The sequence below is a fragment of the Geotrypetes seraphini genome, chromosome 8, assembly GCF_902459505.1.
Source record: "Geotrypetes seraphini chromosome 8, aGeoSer1.1, whole genome shotgun sequence".
Classification (NCBI taxonomy): domain Eukaryota; kingdom Metazoa; phylum Chordata; class Amphibia; order Gymnophiona; family Dermophiidae; genus Geotrypetes; species Geotrypetes seraphini.
In genome coordinates, this window is record NC_047091.1 from 169,599,747 (window position 1) to 169,619,975 (window position 20,229).

At 42.4% G+C, this 20,229-nt stretch overlaps 1 protein-coding gene across 2 annotated transcripts in view; it reads left to right on the top strand.

Annotated features, from left to right (window-relative positions):
• Nucleotides 1-20,229, top strand: part of MYO18B (myosin XVIIIB) — a 565,740-nt gene that overhangs the window by 43,406 nt on the left and 502,105 nt on the right. For both annotated transcript variants that reach the window (XM_033955841.1, XM_033955842.1), the window contains exons 2-4: nucleotides 1,689-1,840; nucleotides 10,413-10,565; nucleotides 12,560-12,592. In XM_033955841.1, the coding sequence (XP_033811732.1) occupies nucleotides 1,802-1,840; nucleotides 10,413-10,565; nucleotides 12,560-12,592 (225 nt within the window). In that variant the 5' untranslated portion in view covers nucleotides 1,689-1,801. The remainder of the gene's footprint in view (nucleotides 1-1,688; nucleotides 1,841-10,412; nucleotides 10,566-12,559; nucleotides 12,593-20,229) is intronic.

Genomic DNA, 20,229 nt, shown 5'->3' on the forward strand with positions numbered 1-20,229 from the left:
GAACTCTTCAGCCTTTCAGCCCAACAGAGGATTCCTCTACGATTTCATATTGTGGGGATCCGGGATTGCCAACCAAGTATGAATCTGGATATATTAGCGGCAGCGTGGGCTGAGGACTTGCATTGCCAGTTGACTGCTCAACAGTTACAACGGGTCCTGAGGAACATTCAGAAGGTGTCACCAATATTACTCACTGGGAAATGCAATTGAAAATTGTTCTTAGACTTTACATTCCACCGGAACGTGCAGCCCGAATGGGGATTACTGTGTCGCAGTAATGCAATCAGGCTCATGCATCTTTGAGTCACATGTTTTGGGCCTGCCCCGCAATCCAACAGTTTTGGAGACATCTTGGCCTATATACCACATCGCTTTGGCTAAGGCGATGGCTTCCGCAACCGAGGGCGTTATTTGGATTTTATATTATAGCCTCGCCCAAACCCAGGGGAATGTCAGCATTTATCTCCAGAGCCCTTTTGATGGGAAAAAAAGCCATCCTCACCAATTGGCTCTCCCGTGATCCCCCGTCATATGCACAATGGAGATCCCTAATGATAGTGCACGCAACACTGGAGAGACGCATGGTGGGAGACTTGACTCTTGGCCCGGGTCGCAAATTTTGTCAAGTGTGGGAGCACTTCTGGCAGGACCTCACACCGCGTGCTCGCAGTAGACTTTTGAATCTTTAAGATTTTATTCCCACTCTCAGCTGTTGGACCGGCCATGGACTCTTGGGGAGGGGAAGGGAGGGGGGGATGGGAGGGGAACTGATTATATTGTTGAAAATGTTATTTCCTGAATGGTACTACTGTTTGTATTTGCTTATTTCTGCTGGAATAATAAAAATCATTTAAACATAAAAAAGTACTGTGGGCAGGCAAGGGTGTTTTAAAAGGAAGGGCCAGCGGGCGGGCCATGTTATTAAAGAATACCGGGAAGGGGGGGGGGGTGTCGTTTTCACTCCATAAGACGCACCCACTTTTCCACCCCCTTTTTGGGGGTGGAAAAAGTGCATCTTATGGGCCGAAAAATACGGTATATATGTTTTTGTTATTTATGGTTTTATTTATTGGCATTTATGTTTTTATTAAGGTGTGTGTATAATAAAAACATAAATACCAATAAAAATATTTAATACAGAGAAGGCATGAGAAGTAAAAATCTATCTCTATCATTTCTTTTTGCAGACCCCTAATGCAGGTATTGTATGTCCAAACATAGCTCATGTTGGGTCAATAAAGACAAATCCCTGTTCTTTGCTGTATTGTGTCATGAGATATTTGCATACACTGCTTCCAATGTATGCAAATTAATTTAATGGATCTTTATTTGGGTTCTCAGTTCAACAGCATTTGCTGTTGCTCCTTCTGAAAGCTGTCCTTGGCCTTTCTTTCAGAGACAGCTTCCCAGAAAAGCACTCAAGACGGTATTACAAACTTACTTCTATTTCATGGCAACGTGACTGCAGATTTTCAACAACAGATAGCTTGAATGACATAGCAGGAAGTTATAGGGCCTGATTTACTGACTCCACTTCCCCCATTCTGTATGGAGAAGAAAAGTCACCAATTCAGGCCTTTAAAGATATAAATAATGATATTGAAAATACAGTATACAAACTTTCATTGTGTGGCTTTCTTTATCACTTGAATAATCATATCTTTCTTTTTTCTTTCGCCTTGTTCTAGAACCACTGCCTGTCCGGTCCTAGGCCTCATCTGATGTTTCGTTCATCTAGATAGAAGCGTTGTATTCAGATCCTGTAGCCTGCTCGACGCATTCCTTCCAGCACCAGACCAGCATGGCCATTTCATCACGTCTCGCTCTGTGGGAGCAAAAGGAAAGCCTCGTTTCACCCCTTCCATGTTTTCAGCTTGCCCCCCCTCCCCCACTGCCCCTCAAGCTTTAACGTTGATCAGTTTTTACAGTGTCTGCACGCGCTATGAATGTCTGTGCATGAAATGAACCTCGCACTAAATCTGAGCCGCTGAGATCGTACTAAAGATAACCTGGTTTACAAGGGATGTTCATGCACATAACTCTGCCCTCCTTCACCCCAGGTTAAGAGACACCAAGCCATTAGTAATCCATTGTAGCAAACTCTCTTGACCACTTAAATTGCTTACCACCCTCTAAGTGGTGATATTCCGTAGCAAATAGCCAGAAAGTGTCACTGAATATCACCACAGACTGCCCAGATCAGGGACAGTATTGGGGCCAGCATTAGAGAGGAGCTGGGGGATATGCAGGTGGACAGCAATATTCAGTGCCTGGACCTGCATAATTGTCCTAAATTAACCTGCTTAGTTGTGCGGGTCCCGGCACCAAGTACTGGGGACTAATCTAGCCAGTGGCAGTAAGCATTTAATAAAACAGTGACTGCCGTCAGCTGAATATTAGTAGTCATAGAAACATAGAAAAATGACGGCAGATAAGGGCTATAGCCCATCAAGTCTGCCCACTCCCTTGACCCACCCCTGGAGTCAACTGACCCCTTTAATTATACAGCCACTTTACTTTACCCTAGTGACCCTATTCCTGGACTTGACCCCCTTAGGGATCCCACATAGGTATCCCATTTATTCTTAAAGTCCGGGATGCTGCTGGCCTTGATCACCTGCACTGGAAGCTTGTTCCACTGCTCAATCACTCTTTCTGTGAAGAAGTACTTCCTTGCGTCTCCACGAAACTTCCCCCCCCTGAGTTTGAGCGGATGCCCTCTTGTGGTCGTGGGTCCTTTGAGAAGAAAGATGTCATCTTCCACCTCGACGCATCCCGTGATGTACTTAAATGTCTCAATCATGTCTCCTCTCTCCCTAGTCATGAATTTGTTAGTGGTATATCAATCCACAGGCGTCGGAATGGGAAAGGCCACAGGGGCCATGGCCTCCCCCCCAAATTGGTGGTCAGAAGAGTCAGTTATGACTCTACTTTCCCACCCAACTCCTCCCAGCCGCTATAATTTTAAATCTGCGGGAAGCTGCCATGTAGCGTCACTGTAGCATGAAGACTTCTGGAGCAGGCCTGCTCATTGACACTACGACGGCTGTCCGCAGATTTAAAATTACAACGACCGGGGAAGGTAGGTGGGGGAGTCATCATGCTGCAGGATCCTGCAGGGGCTAGGGTGGAGCTTTTGCCCCCCCCCCCAGCAAAAAAGTATTCTGCTGCCTATGCATCAATTAGTAAAAGTGTTTCAATTGGGGGGGGGGGTGTCTTTTTTTAATGTTTACCCCTTATATCCTCTGTGATTTATAATGGCCCCACTATTACCCAAATTCTCTTTCTGGGAACATTAAGGAACTAAAGCCGGACCTAAAGACAAAGGTGGTGCCTTCGGTGACTAATAGGCCATCATTACAAAGGCTGCCATCTTTCTTCCCTCCCCGGGCCTCAGAGAATTACCTCTTTAGTGCACTCAGCCCCAGCCTTAGCTGTGGTGCTGGCCGAAACTATGACATTTTTAAAATCTAAAATTAAGGGGGATAAAGGTAAAAAATGAAACTCTGTTCCTCATCATTCTTGTTAATTCCAAGCAGTTACTCCTGTTTTTCTATGTTTTTTTGGATTTGGTGTGTGATTTTGATTGAAGGAACATAATAAAGAGTTTAGCATTTTAAAAATTTTAGATAATTTTTTAAAGTTCAGACTGGCCTCCACCATCTTAAGAGTGGGAAGATCAAAACTTGTCCCCCAACTAGACATTAATATTGAGAGAAAGGAAGTAACTCTTAGAATGGAAAGAATGGCCCGTTCTCTAAGTTGACTGGAGCACAGTCAGTGCTCAAAGCCTCCGTGAAACTGGGGATTGGGGTGGGGAGAAGGGGAAGGGATGCCTCCTAGTTATGGAATGGCAAAACCTAATGGTAGGATTTTGGGCCCTTTACTGCAAGATTCTGGAATGAGCAACAGGAAGTTAGGAGGGAACAGCTTTATCTTGCCGAAAAACAAAGGTAACAAGTAGCGTTGGTCAAGAGATGACTTCATCAGTTGAGCTCTCTAATATTTGAGTTAAATTCAAACATTCTGTTGAGAACATCTGCAGGTTCAGCCAAAGGTTGGGTATTAGATCCTGGAATAATAATATACCTTCTGAAATGGAGACAACCCTGACTCGGGATATTTGAACACTTTTCGCAAAAGTCTATAAAACGGTTCCTAGGGAAAGACGTCAATATATGTGGGAAACTGAAAATCCTCAATGTCATGATGAAAAAAAGCCTGCAAGCTGGTTTAAGTCTTGTAATTGTGTAGTTACTGTCTCCAGTTTACTAGTTTGTGTCCCAACAGGTTCTTCCAATTTCAGTATTTGGGTAGAATTTAAATTTGCTGTAGACATAATACAAGGCCATACCTGATAAAGTTTCTCTAAACCACTCCAAATCAATTCCAGGGCCACTTTCTTGAGTTTAACCAGTGCAGGGACCTGAAACTTCCAAAGCACCAGCCCATAACCCAAGTACATCAGGCTACTGTTCTTGGTGGATATATATCAAGGAGGAGGCAGTCATCGGATTCCCACTTCTGCACACAGGAACGCTACAGTTTCCATAGTTTCCTGTAGTTCTCGCATCACCCGTCCTTGTTGTGCCGGAGGAAGTGAAGGGTCTATATGGCTGACTGTGACCACTCTATGGACCAGGGTTCTTCTGAAGCTACTTGAACATCAGCGTTGCCCCAATTCGACATGGAAGGTTGAGTGAAAGACAAGGCATTTGTCTGCCACAGGCTTGGGTCCTGTCTTCGACTGGAGGTTGCCAAACTTTCCTCTTCCATTTAAGCATAGAAGCAAGTTTCAGGTACCATGTACAAATGGTTTCTTAAATTCATGGCAAATTTGACCATGTGACTCCTTTGCTTTTGAGTCTTCAAGGAGTCAAGAATTTCAGCCTTTCTCTGGCTTTTAAATTCCCCAATTATGGAATGAACATCCTTTAATTTTGAGGTGTCCCAGCTCTTTCCATTCTTTTCGTAAATCTTTACAAACTTTTCTATTTGCCAAACATTTTGAAAATTAATCCCTTTGCATTTAAGCATATTTCTTAGCTTATTGTTAACCGCGTCGAGCTTCCTCTGGTTGACGACCCGGTATATAAAGTTAAATTTTAGTTTAGTTTAAAGGTGTCGTGTTAAATCTGGGCTTAATGTATGGTAAAATTTTGCATTACTGTATAATGCAGTATCTCTCAAACTTTTTTTTAGCTCCGGCACACTAAATGGAGCAAATATTTTTCATGGCGCATTAAAATTGAAATTATAAAATTGCAAGACCAACAAAAAATTAAATTTGAGTTATTTACTTAAAGTTCTTTAAGTTATGTATAGGTAATTGTAACAATGGTGAAGCTAAACTAGATAGAATAGAATTGCTAGTCAACGTGATGGATGTGCTTGTTTTTGAGGGCAAATTAACTCAAAATGCAGCTCGATAGTCGACAAGCAAACACGCATTTCATCATCCACCATCTGCAGTCGTTCTGGTTTTTTATATTTAATTTCTCTCAGAGCTGAAAATCCAAGTTTGCAAAGATAAGAAGATCCAAACGGTAACAAAGCCTTGATTGCTTTGTTGCTCAAGTTAGGATAACGACTGCATACAAAATAAAATTACTTGCCGTTCATTTTCAAGGCCCAATCACATCAAAGAATGATGCTTATCTGGGCGATTGTATCCTTACACACGCAGACGCTCATCATATTGACAGACTCTTACGAACACGACATGCATGTCATCTATTCTAAAGTATACTTATGAAGGGAATTTTTAAAAAATAAAGTACAATTTTGGAATCTCTCTTGACACACCCGGAATCTCTTTGGGGCGTACCACTGTGCCGTAGCACACAGTTTGAGAGACACTGGTATAATGCCTTAAGCCCAGATTTTAGTAAACTTTAATAAAAGGGTCCCTAAATGTTTTAGGGCTCCTTTTACAAAGGTGCGTTAGGGCCATAATGTGCGGAATAGCGTGCGCGCCAGCAGCTACGCCTCCTTTTAAGCAGGCGGTAATTTTTCAGCTCTCTTGTACGCACGCTAAAAACGCTAGCGCACCTTAGTAAAAGGAGCCCAGGTTTAATACATGTTTCTCCCATGTTAATGGACGTTTACAAGAACTTCTCATCCCAATGAAGGAGATCTCGCATGCCTTGCTAAATGAATAGGAAAACAAAGCTGAGCCAAACCAGAAACAAAATGGAGTGTGAGACTGACTATACTTCTGCTATCAAATATCGAGGACAGGAAAAAGCAATACAAAGTGAAAAAAATTAGAACGCTTTGCTGGTTTGTTTGTTCTTTCACTCCAAGTGATCAAATATAATATGTTATGACACACAATGAAAGACTTTCTATTAAATTAGGAAGGTGGTAGATGTCTGATCAGCTGCAGTGTTTTATCAGGGTCTAAAACACACAATTCCAGAATAAAACCCCCAAACTGTTGAGATGGATCAGAGGCAAATATTCTTTGAGATGGCTGGACCTGACCATGCTGCGGAGATAACATTCATAGGACCTGAGGAGAGCAGAACAGTCTCAGTTATTACTCAATAGTGCCACCCAGAGACCAGTCTTGAAAAGTCTTGGCTACATTATGTAAGAGGATTAAAATACAAAAAAACCGAAAATCTCACAAACCAATGTAACACCATGCCAAGTGGTGGTGAATAAAGGTTCACAGCACTGTAGAGCTGTTGAAATAGCTGCAGGCCAGTAGAGGGCAGCTCTGAGTAAACCATAAGAGCCAGAAAAATTATTTTTATTTATTTATGTTAGGGATTTATTAAGCATCTTTTTTGAAGAGATTCAACCATTACTCAGTCAAAAAGAATGAAAAATATATTTGGATGCTCTTGCTGTTAAATAAATTAAATAAAACTCTAAATAAAATGTGACATAAAAGCTGTAATAACAGTAACTTGCCACATCCACAGAGTTATGAACCCAATGGTTGTTGCTGTTGGGTGCCATCGACTCGTGTTCGAGTCCTAACAGACTTCATGAATTACGGATCTAAAAAGAAATCGGGTTTGTGGTAGTCTGGAAAGGTCCTCCAGCGTCAATCTGCATGGCTGTTTTCAATGCGTCCGGCCATCTGATTGCGGGTCGCCCTCCTCGCCTGGTTCCTTCGATCTTCCCATCTTTTGTACATTGAGACCCTACTTGGTGTGTCCCTTTTTTGAAAGCTCACGTTCGGGAATGTGAAACGCTGGCCATCACAACGGTAAAAAATACGATCATGTCACCCCCCTACTGATTAAATCCCACTGGCTCCCAATTAGCCACCGCATTACTTTTAAAATATTACTTTTAACTTACAAAACCTTAACTGTCAAAGAAACACAATTTATCAACCGATTGCTTATTTCTCATAACACTTTTCGCTCTCTCCGATCAACGACTCAAACGCTCCTTACAGTCCCTTCACTAAAAATCATTGGCACTAGAAGAAACGATATGTTTTCAGTAATGGCTCCCCAACTGTGGAATGCTCTTCCTCACTTCATCAGAGAAGAAAAAGACCTCAGTCAATTTAAGAAACTTCTAAAAAGTTGTCTTTTTAAAGACGCGTTCAATCTTTAGCCTTCTTCTTTAGATACAAATATGAGGGCTCAGATCTTTTACCCCTTCCCATTGCTTCATCCCTTACTTTCTCTCTTCTCTCAAGCTATGAAGATGTAACTTTACCCCTTTATCCTTACGTTTCGTGTATGACTTAAAATTGTTAGTTCTAAGACTATTGTCTGTTGCTTACTTATTATAATTTGAATAAGTGATCCATCAAATATAAAAAAAAACCTGAAACCTGTTCAAACCGATGGTTTTGAGTCATTTTGCACTTAAAAAGTTTTGACCCAGCCTTTATTTTCACTATTTATTCATCTAATTTATTTACAACACGACATAGAGCCCTAGTGGTCCCCTTGGGAGATTTTTATGCCAATAAGGTTTTCCGCCCGAACATCTTAGCCACTGTTGTGGCGGTGAGAGGGTTTTTGTCTGAGGCTTTTCCTCCCTTTGGGGTACCTTCCAGCTCATGTTGCATTCTGTTACCTTGTACTAGCTTGCTGTGAAAGTGTTTGTGGATCTTCGATCTTCCCAAACATGATGTCCTTCTCCAGTGATCTCTCTCTCTTCGTAACTTCATCATTTGGGCTTTGAGCAACGTAACCAGTTTGATCTCTTCCAGAATTGATTTGTTCGTTCTTCTGGCGGTCCACGGCACGCCTAAAATCCTTCTCCAGCCCCAAAGATCAAATGAGTCAATCTTCTTTCTGTCTTGTTTCTGTAGTGTCCAGCTGTCGCATCCGTAACTGACCACTGAGAAAATGAGTACCCAATGGTACTTATGAAAATATTTAACGCTTAGAAGGCAAACGATTTCAAGCTTCATCAACCCCATTCAAAATCTGAATGAAGCATTGAAAGATTTTGATGAATACAGCGCTTTTAACTATAGGATTGTTATTTAACGTATACCTCATACAGTAATGGTTCATATTTCTGTATCAGAAATAATGGAAGGTTTAATGACTGGCCCTGGCACAAGAAGCTACAGTTAACTCTTCTGCTATTAGCAGGACCTTAGCTATTTGTGGCATCTTCTACTGGAGCAACTTATGTTTAAATGATTTTTATTATTCCAGCAGTAAGAAGCAAATATAAACAGTAGTACCATTCAGGAAATAACATTTTCAACAATATAATCAGTTCCCCTCCCCTCCCATCCCCTCCCCAAGAGTCCATGGCCGGTCCAACAGCTGAGAGTGGGAATAAAATCTTAAAGATTCAAAAGTCTACTGCGAGCACGCGGTGTGAGGTCCTGCCAGAAGTGCTCCCACACCTGACAAAATTTGCGACCCGGGCCAAGAGTCAGGTCTCCCACCATGCGTCTCTCCAGTGTTGCGTGCACTATCATTAGGGATCTCCATTGTGCATATGACGGGGGATCACGGGAGAGCCAGTTGGTGAGGATGGCTTTTTCCCCATCAAAAGGGCTCTGGAGATAAATGCTGACATTCCCCTGGGTTTGGGCGAGGCTATATTATAAAATCCAAATAACGCCCTCGGTTGCGGAAGCCATTGCCTTCCCCAAAGCGATGTGGTATATAGGCCAAGATGTCTCCAAAACTGTTGGATTGCGGGGCAGGCCCAAAACATGTGACTCAAAGATGCGTGAGCCTGATTGCATTTCGGGCAAGAATGCGACGCAGTAATCCCCATTCGGGCTGCACGTTCCGGTGGAATGTAAAGTCTAAGAACAATTTTCAATTGCATTTCCCAGTGAGTAATATTGGGTGACACCTTCTGATACTGGAGCAACTTAAAACCAATCAAAATATCAGTCAGTAATAAATTCTAGGAGCTGGATCTAGCAGAATATTCAGCATTGAAATCCAGAATCTGGATTCCAGATAACCTCCAGTACTAAAAAGCCTGCAGAGGCCAGAGTTTAAAAAATGCTGAATTCTGTGGGCTGAATATGGAGAAAAATATCAAAGGACCAGCTCACATATGTGTACCCAATGAATAGCCTCACAACAGTGCTTTAACTTCTACGAGGGGATGCTAAACAATGTGAAAACGTAGAATTTTGTTTCTGCAAATTGGCACTTAACGAAATAAGATAACACTCTTTTCTGCTACAGTGGCAAAATAACGCTCAGAATTGAGGAAGTTTGTTGGTTGGGCTGAGAACTTTTCAGCACCCCCTTGTATACAATAAAAGTGAGTCAAATATGGGACAATCAAGCCATTGTGACATCAATATTGAGGTTGGCTGTTATTGGTGGAATGAGGCATTATGACATCATAGTCTCAGGTCTGGTTACCGGAGACTGAAACTCTTCACACTAGGAGGGGGGGCTGAAAAGTTCTCAGTTCAACCAAGAAGAGAATGACTTTGAGCTGGTTCAATCAATGACCTGAAACAATGTCAAAACAGAGAATTTTGTTTCTGCAAATTGGCACTTAACGATATAAGATAACGTTCTTTTCAGCTACAGTGGCAAAATAACGCTCAGAATTTAGGAAGTTGGTTGGTTGGGCTGAGAACTTTTCAGCACTCCCTCGTAGAGCATGCCAATTCAGCTGGTTAGATCAAATGATCCCTTTTCTATTTAGAACTCCATCCAACTGGCAAAATCACAATCCTATATTCTCACTCAACTTTTCCCAAGAGCTACTGTAAAGTGAAAGATGATTTCCATGTCCCTGAATGAAATTTTTAGCTGACAATAGGAACACCGGTCACTGCATTTTTGGGGCATGCCAGAACTTTGCCTGTGATGTGCATGGAGCAGGAGCAGATGCAGAAGAACCTCAGGCTTAACCCAGACTCACTCACCTCTTTTGGACTGAACGATGGCATCTTCTTCGCACCCACTAAGATGTTTTCTGTTTTGTGTAAATAGATAAGAGAAGAGGACAAAAGTCCAACACCTACCTCACCACCTCCAATTTTCTCTGTGGTGTCTGGTGGTTTCATTAAACAGCTTGTTCGCGAGACAGAGAAAGAATCTAAAGAAGTCCAAGTCCAAGAGAAAGAGACAAAGGAGGAACCACCTGTAAGTACTTCTCCTTATTTGCCATTTCTGCATCACATGAACAGTTTTACTAGGTTGCAGGGGCAGCCCATGGGTTTTTTTTGGAAAGGATGCGATGCTGTGTGCAGAGATTCATGGGGTTCCATTTGCATATGTGAATAGGGGCTGAAAAGCGGAGCTATGTGCAAAAAGCACAGTCAGACCACACCGTTCCCTCTGAGTTGAGTGGGAGTCCTCCAACTGCATAGCTGCCACTGGGGGGCAGTGCTTCAATTTTATGTTTTCAGTTGCTAGGGATAGGCAGGCCCTCTGGAGTCCTGCAGAACTTGCCAGTCTCTCACAATTGAAAATCTGATAGTGAAACAGCTCCCCTTACCTAGCTGGTGGGACTTTGACACCCCTGCTCTTAGATGAGAAGGTTTCAATCCAGTCCTCAGGGACCACCTGGCCAGTCAGATTTTCAGGATATCCACAATGAATAGGCATGAGAGAGATTTCTATACAATAGAGACACTGGAGCAGATCTGTCTCATGCCTATTCATTTTGGACATCCCAAAAATTTGACAGGCTGGGTAGGTCCCAAGGTCTGGGTTGATAACTACCTATAGCAGTGATTCCCAAACCATTCCTTTAGTTCAGGGGTGTCAAAGTCCCTCCTTGAGGGCCGCAGTCCAGTCGGGTTTTCAGGATTTCCCCAATGAATATGCATGAGATCTATTAACATACAATAAAAGCAGGGAATGCAAATAGATCTCATGCATATTCATTGGGGAAATCCTGAAAACCCAACTGGATTGCAGCCCTCAAGGAGGGACTTTGACACCCCTGACATATTCAAAAAAGAGAGAACCATATCCACCAAGGGGAATTTATTCCCAAAGGAGGAAGCCTCACTCGACAGCAGTTAAACCAAGGATGTCCAGTCAATTTCTTCGTTGAGTCCCTCCGGTGTATGGGCATTTAAAGAGAAAATCCATGTTTGTTCTTTGACATTCAAAGCTTTTTATTATGTATTGTTTATAATCACATGGGGTTCGGCAAAGAGTAGCAGAAATCAGGACCTGTGACCGCCGGATGCAATAAGGTTTCATTCTCTACCACATCAGCATAAGTACCGACTCTTTTGGTGTATTGTTAGCTTCTTGGCGGTATGGGACCTGCAAAGTGCTGTGATGGTCCCGTTGCTACCTTGGCTCGAACCTATTGAGCACATTGGTGGATGGTCTGAGCACTTTATGCGCTAAGGGGTCCTTTTACTAAGGCGCACTAAACGATTTAACGCACGCTAAATCGATTAGCCTGCGCTAAATCTGCTCGCGCTACATCAGTTGGCGCGCCTTAGTAAAAGGACCCCTAAATTTTTATAAAATATTTTTTTATTTTTAGCATATGTATTGTTGTATACTGTCTCTGTGATCTAGAGTAGAGAATGACACGGTGACAAAATTCATCACCGTTCCCGTCCCCGCGGATAACCGTGGGAAACCATCTTCATGGTCATTCTTTAAGGAGAGAAGGAAGAATCAGAGTATGAATGGCCACAACCACTGACCCGCAAGCTTTGCTTTGAAGAATGCTGGTGTAGAAGGACTGAGGTTGAAACAGACACTACAGAATGACAGTCTCTGGTATCCAGAGCAGATATTGTGATGTCATAATGCCTCATTCCACCAGTGCCTAAGAGCCAATCACATCAGTGATGTCACAATGGCTTCATTATCCTTGGCTCACATAAGAATCAGAGTATGAATGGCCACAACCACTGACCCACAAGCTTTGCTTTGAAGAATGCTGGTGTAGAAGGACCGAGGTTGAAATAGACACTAGAAAATGGCATGGGATTATTTCCCGGGTTATCCGCGGGGACGGGAACGGTGATGAATTGTGTCACCGTGTCATTCTCTAATCTAGAGTGAAATTCTACTATTTTTGGACACAGAGGTATTAAATTATTTGCATGTCCTAATTTGAGAAAAACTGATATTTACAAAAACATCACTACATTTTTCGATAGGTCAAACAAGATCCTGCGCTCGATGGTTTGAAGGTATGTCTTTCTTACACACCCTCTCCTGAATACTCTTAAAGACAGGGGTTCCCGAGCCTGGCCTGGAGGGGCCACCAGCCAGTCGGGTTTTCAGGATAGCTCTAATGAATATGCACGGGGCAGATTTGCATGCCTGTCACCTCCGTTATATGCAAATCTCTCTCATGGCTATCCTGAAAACTCGACTGGCTCGTGGTCCTCCAGGACAGGCTTGGGAACCACTGTTCTAAGATCCCCCAACACTTCCCGTAAAGTTGAAATGATCTCCATATAATTGCCCCTATTAATTCTTTCTGATACTTTTCCATAGCGTTGCCTTCCCTTATGGTTTAACGTTTCCTTCCTATGCATGCTTGCATTATGCTTGAACATTTTGCTAATGTTTTACATGGTTCCTATGCTTACTGTATATTTTGTCTTAACTTTTCTTTTTATATAAATTCTTTATTGTTTTTCAAACTTTAACAGTGCATTACAAATAATATAACATTAGAAGATTACATAAAATGTACCACAATACACAAATAGAATAGCAAAAACAACCATTTCCCCCACCCCCCTCTCAATTATGAATACATTAAATCATAGTATTTATATAGCATTATACTCAAATAATTAACTCCTCAAAATATCCTTCCCTCCCCTCGTCCCCACCCTGGATGTGTAAGGAAATCTAAGAAAGAAAAATACATTACTATTATTACGTATTAACAAATGCAGTCAATGGGCTCCATATTTTATTAAATGCATTACTAAAACCCAAGCATTCCGCGTTCATTCTTTCATATTTGTATGTTACCCACACTTGTCCACCAAAAGTGTTAACTTTTCTTGATATTTTTAAGAGCTGTTTTCCAAAGGATGAGATAAATTTACAAGGCTGCATGGACTTCCTCCCTGCTCGACAAGAGCAGGCAGCGAGGGGCGGGACTGGAGGCGGGATTAGGGCATGAAAGAGCCAGAACTGGGCGGAGAAGGGGTGGGATTAGGGCGTTAAAGGGCCCGGATGGGCGGAACTGAGCGGGCCTAGGGGTAGGTCTAGGGGGGTCTGGATTTTCCGATTGGAAAATCTGGCAACACTATCCAGAGGCACAATTCTATACCCGGCGCTGTCATGCGATTGACACGCCATTGGCAGCTCCTTTTAAGGCAGACACCGGCATCGGTTACAGGATCTGGGCCTGTGTGTAACACCACTCCGTTGCTCTAACTGAGATATATCCCACCCGATATTCAGTGCTATTTAAACATCCAAGAATGACTCCTGATTGGTTAAAATAGCGCTAAGCACTAATATTTAGCACAAGATGGCCGCTGAATATTAGTGCATAGCAGATAGCTGGCTACGTCGCATGACTCAACCAACTATCGGCAATATTGAAAATGTTAGCCGGCTATGTTTAGCTGGTCGGTCTTTGGCCACTATAAAGTTAGCCGGACAGTGCTACGTTTATAACAGCCAAAAAAATAAACCGGATATTTAATGCTGGTCACTGGAAACGGCCAGACGTGGAATTTCCGAGTTCAGCGTCAACCGGCAGAGTCCGCTTGGGGTTCACTCCTACAGTTTGCCACATTCTTTTTACACGTATTTCCCCCCTTTCTTTATCTTTCTACTTCTTTCCCCCCTTTCTTTATCTTCCTACTTCTTCCCCCCTTTCTTTATCTTCCTACTTTTGTGGAGATGATGTGGTATACAAACTTAAGGTTTATTTTATTTTAGTTTAGTTTGAAACGGCTTGGCAAACTGCTTATACGATGGGCACTGCCAATATTCCCAGCCTCTATCTTTTGCACTTCCAGTGTTTTTGCCGCACTACCCAGCCCTTCCCTCCTGACATGACTCAGACAGTCAGAGGGTGGTAATTGTAGATTGTAAGCCACAAATACTGTTTCGATCCATCATGCACCTGTGAGCTTGGGCATTAAATGCCTCCTTGATGTATTTTAAATCGAGCCCTCACAGCCAGCCTTATAATTTTGTAGGCGAGGCCAAACACCCATTGTTATTTTATTGTAGTAAGTGATGCACCTCATTTTGAGGAAGGAGGCATTGTTGGAAAAGATCAGGGGAGGTTAAAGAACATTTAGATGGCAGAAAAAAGACAGTTAGAAACTTGGATTCTGTGGAGCAGATATGCAGTGGGTTTTAATTCAGCTGCGGGCTGAATTAAACCCAGATATTCAATCCTGGATGTTCCAGGATTGGGTGACAACCCAGACATTATACAGATGCCAGCTGGCATTCAGTGCAGTGGGGGAGAGTGGGGGGAGGGACGGTCCACCCTAGACGCCGTCTTGGTGAAGGCGTAAGCACATGTCTTCCTCTCCGTCCCTACCACATGTGTGTTCATGCTGCTTCCCTTCCCCCCTACCTCTGTCATGTTTCTGCCACGAGCAGCAACCCCCAACCTGCTGTCGCGCCAATATTGGCTTTTCTTCTGACATCACTTCCTGAATCTGCGCTTAGGAAGTGACGTCGGAGGAAGAGCCAGCGCTGGCACAAAAGCAGGCTGGGAGATACTACTCGTGGCAGAAATATGACAGAGCTACGGGGGAAGGGAAGCAGCACACACGCGACAAGAGGGGTGGGGAATGAGCATGTGGAGGTGAGGGGGGCAGAAAAGAGGGCAGGGAGGGGTAAAACCACCCCGGGCGCCTCTCGCCCTCACTACGCCACTGATTCAGTGCTGTCATCCACATAGCTTTGAGGGTAAAGGTGGGACTGCCTTTCGTGTATTCCTATTTGCAGAGTTGGCAAGTAATATATTATTAAATAATATCTTATGGTGTATCTTTGATTATAATTTAATATACCGGGAGATGATAAATCAGTAAACAATAGAAAATAAATGAAAAACTGAGAGGGAAGAATTCCAGTTGTCAAAGGAAAGGAAAGAAATTGAAGGAAAGGGTAAAGGAAAGCAATAGTACCGGTAATATATTCCTGGCAACATATCACTGGTAATATATTACTTTTACAAGTAATGAGTAACTAGTGTTGGATAAGTTACTTTCCAAAAATAATATAAAATAGTCACTAGTTTCATTAGGAAACAGGAATGTGTTACAGTTACTAGTCTGGTAGGTTACTGTGAAAAAAAATAAACAATAATATTACTTGTAAAAGTAAATATATTACTAATATACGAATAGAAAATCCACATAAAAATGTCTAGGGCCTGAACCGTTGTAAACATTTGTACCCAACACGGTCTGTATTTCGACACTATTGTCTTCTTCAGGGGTCCCTATAGGTCCTATGAGCAGACTTGTGGATTAAGTAACAATAAAACGATAACTACTCCGCAGGTGAGGCGCACTCAATAGCGAAAAAAATAGCTATTGAGTGCACTCACTTGCAGAGTAGTTATCGTTTTATTGTTATTTAATCTACAAGTCATCTGATAGGACCTATAGGGACCCCTGAGGAAGACAATAGTGTCGAAACACGGACCATGTTGGGTCCACATGTTTACAGTGGTTCAGGCCCTAGACATTTTCATGTGGATTTTCTATTTTTTTAAAATAAATTCTTCCTCTTGGACATCAACTCTCCACAAGTCTTTTTTGCTTTCTGGTTGTGTCCCTTTTGTGGCGGGATCAGGGTCAGCTTTCTTGTTGCATCTTTCACAGTTGGCACGCACTAATGCGATTGCATGCACTAATACACTTTATAGGGCACCAATATTGGCAGCCGCCTATAAAGCGGCCTCCGATTGCATGCCAATCATGCGACAGCACCCTACAGAGAATCGCACCTCCGTGAAAGCTAGGCACCGGAAACGTAGGCCAGGGTTTTCCGGGCCTTCATTCCCGATGCCTATCTTTGTCATGAATCATGCCTACATAGGCTGCCTCCCACCACTTCTGGTGTTAGCCATGCCCATTGTGGCGTTCGGCGGCCTATAGCGTCTACATAGGCGCGGTTCTGGCATGTATTATTTAGGTCAAAAAAGAAAAAAGGAGGTATAAAGGATAACTAATACTAAAATTATTTTGATACGTTTTAACATAGTAACATAGTAACATAGTAGATGACGGCAGATAAAGACCCGAATGGTCCATCCAGTCTGCCCAACCTGATTCAATTTAAATTATTATTTTATTTTTTTTTTCTTCTTAGCTATTTCTGGGCGAGAATCCAAAGCTTTACCCGGTACTGTGCTTGGGTTCCAACTGCCGAAATCTCTGTTAAGACTTACTCCAGCCCATCCTCCTCCAAACGGCCATGCACAGACACAGACCGTGCAAGTCTGCCCAGTACTGGCCTTAGTTCAATATTTAATCTTATTTTCTGATTCTAAATCTTCTGTGTTCATCCCACGCTTCTTTGAACTCAGTCACAGTTTTACTCTCCACCACCTCTCTCGGGAGCGCATTCCAGGCATCCACCACCCTCTCCGTAAAGTAGAATTTCCTAACATTGCTCTTGAATCTACCACCCCTCAACCTCAAATTATGTCCTCTGGTTTTACCATTTTCCTTTCTCTGGAAAAGATTTTGTTCTACGTTAATACCCTTCAAGTATTTGAACGTCTGAATCATATCTCCCCTGTCTCTCCTTTCCTCTAGGGTATACATATTCAGGGCTTCCAGACTCTCCTCGTACGTCTTCTGGCGCAAGCCTCCTATCATTTTCGTCGCCCTCCTCTGGACCGCCTCAAGTCTTCTTACGTCTTTCGCCAGATACGGTCTCCAAAACTGTGTATTTATTTTATACCTCAAGTCTTAATCTATTCTTACTAGTAAACCGCACCTACCATTTATCTTAAGCATGCACTTTTATCCTAATGTATAAATGAATCAATTCATCAATTTGGATTAATGTGGTTTAGTTTAAGAGGTTGAGGTATCTTAATAAATGCATTGTTTTCAGTAAAGAACTTTAAAAACTTCTAACATCAGATCCTATTGTCTGACTGGAATTGTTGGGATGTTCATATCTTGTCTCTATTTCTGTTTATTTTTTCTATCTTTACCATTTTTAATTATTGTTTTCTCAGGTACTTTAGTTAGATTGTGAGCCTTCGGGACAGTTAGAGAACTTCCAAGTACCTATCTTTATTTATTTTTATTTTATTGTATCTTTAATGCATCTTTATTGTAAACCACTTTGAACCTCACGGTATAGCGGTATATAAGAAATAAAATTAAAATTAAATTAAATTAAAGAGACCTCCTATAACTTAGATGTTATTCCAAGTCTTCACTCCTCCCTACCTTTTAAATCAATTTTTTCTTTTTCTTTTCTAGTTAATTGATCAAACTATCAGCTAATTAGTTAATTGATTAAGAGTGCATAATTTAATTACTTAACTTTATTAGACATATCAAAAATCTTTTTTATATAAATTTAAAACTGCTCTAAAATACAATTCAATTCATCCATTTTATCAACAATAAATTAAAGTGTATGAAAGAAAGAAGGACAGCAACACTTATCTTTATTGCTTCCCAGCCAGAACCAACGTTGCCAGGTTGTGAATTACTATTCTAGAGCGTTTCAGCTATCGACTAGCCTTCGTCGGGGGACAATATGGTTGCTGTGTCGCTATACAGTTTCTCGACCTTAGTTGTATAATGAATTGATTCATTTATACATTAGGGTAAAAGTGCATGCTTAAGATAAATCAGGGATCTCAAAGTCCCTCCTTGAGGGCCGCAATCCAGTCGGGTTTTCAGGATTTCCCCAATGACTATGCATTGAAAGTAGTGCATGCACATAGATCTCATGCATTTTCATTGGGGAAATCCTGAAAGCCCGAGTGGATTGCGGCCCTCAAGGACCAGAGTTGCCCATGTCTGGTCTAGGCCAGGGATCTCAAAGTCCCTCCTTGAGGGCCGCAATCCAGTCGGGTTTTCAGGATTTCCCCAATGACTATGCATTGAAAGCAGTGCATGCACATAGATCTCATGCATATTCACTGGGGAAATCCTGAAAGCCCGACTGGATTGCGGCCCTCAAGGAGGGACTTTGAGACCCCTGAGATAAATGGTAGGTGCGGTTTACTAGTAACAATAGATTGTTGTATAAGTAAGACTTGAGGTATAAAATAAATACACAAAATAAAACGTATCAAAATAATTTTAGTATTAGTTATCCTTTATACCCCCTTTTTTCTTTTTTGATTGTTAATATAGTGGATTGGATATTGTGAGCAATGATCCGTGTGTTTGGTAGCTGATTTTCATGTATTATTTAGGTGTCAGTCGGCACTTTAAAAGGCGTTTGTTAATAAACTTAGGCGTTGTTTCTAGACTTTCCCCCGTAGCGCCTTTTGATGAATTCCCACATAAATTTTATGCTTATAAATGTACAGTAAGCCAGTCATTCATTTGCCTAGATTTATGAATTCAGGCACTCTTTTACTAAGGTGCGCTAATCGATTTAGTGCACGCTAAACGCTAACGCGTGCATGTTTGTCTATGGATGCGTCAACATTTAGTGCGTGCTAATTCGATTAGCGCACCTTAGTAAAAGAGAGGGTCAGTTTATGAGTCCAGTGCTGAAAACCAGTACTAAACGCTTTACCCTGCCCTTAATCCACCCCTGCTATACGCACGTTGTAACAGTTTCATTGATTGATTGAAGTTGGCACCCACTTTGTATGCTCTGGCACGCAGCTCTAGAAAAATTTCAAAGAGTTCAATTTGGGAACCTAACTCTCAAAGCTAAAAGCACAGATTGTTTGAATATTGAGCCCTAAGGGGCAAATTCTATAAATAAATAGGCATTTAAAGTTAGGTGCCTAAGTCAATTAGTAACTTGGCTTCAATAATAAGCTTTAACAATCTTATAATAGAAAAAAAAATAAAATGTACACTTCTCCCTCCATATTCGCTGGGATAGGGGATTAACAGACCCACGAGTACAGAAAAACCGCGAATCACTTTTTCATATGTTATTCTCCGTTTTCTGTTAAAAACCATCGTGAATATGATGAAACCGTGAAAAACATGGTGGGAGACTTGGCCTGTGCCTGAAGGAGAGGCAACGCACGGCGAAGAAACCCTGGGTATCGGCAGGGCAGGATTAACCAATAGGCCAAGTAGGCACGTGTCTAGGGCCCGAAATGGCCAGGGGGGCCCGATGAAGGAGGGCATCAACATTGTTTTTTCCAAACGGCGATTGGCCCCTCCAGCATCAACCAGCAACGTGCCCCCCCCCATCGTCAACGCGGGCCCCACCCCAATCGACGGAGAGTAAGACAAGCATGCAACACGGGTAAGAAAGGCAACGGGAACTGTAATTGTGCAAGCGGTGCTGCTTGCCCAAAGCTTCCTTCTGACGCAGCTTCCTGTTTCCGCCTGGGCGCATGGTGGGGTGAGGCGGGGCAGGGAGCCCAATGTACTTGTGTGCCTAGGGGCCCTCGACAAATTAATTCTGCCCTGGGTATCGGCGATTTCTCTATGCAAGCTGACGTCATTTGGGAGGGAGGAGCCAGCAAGCTAAAAACAGCGAATAATCGAAACCGCGAATACGGAGGAAGGAGTGTAATTGGGAGATAGACGCCTATCATCATAGGGGCGATTCCACAAAAGATAGGCGCCTAACATCAAAGTAGGCATGTATAGGGATGGAGAAAGACTTAGACACCGATTCTCTAAAGCAATGCTTCCCAACCCTGTCCTGA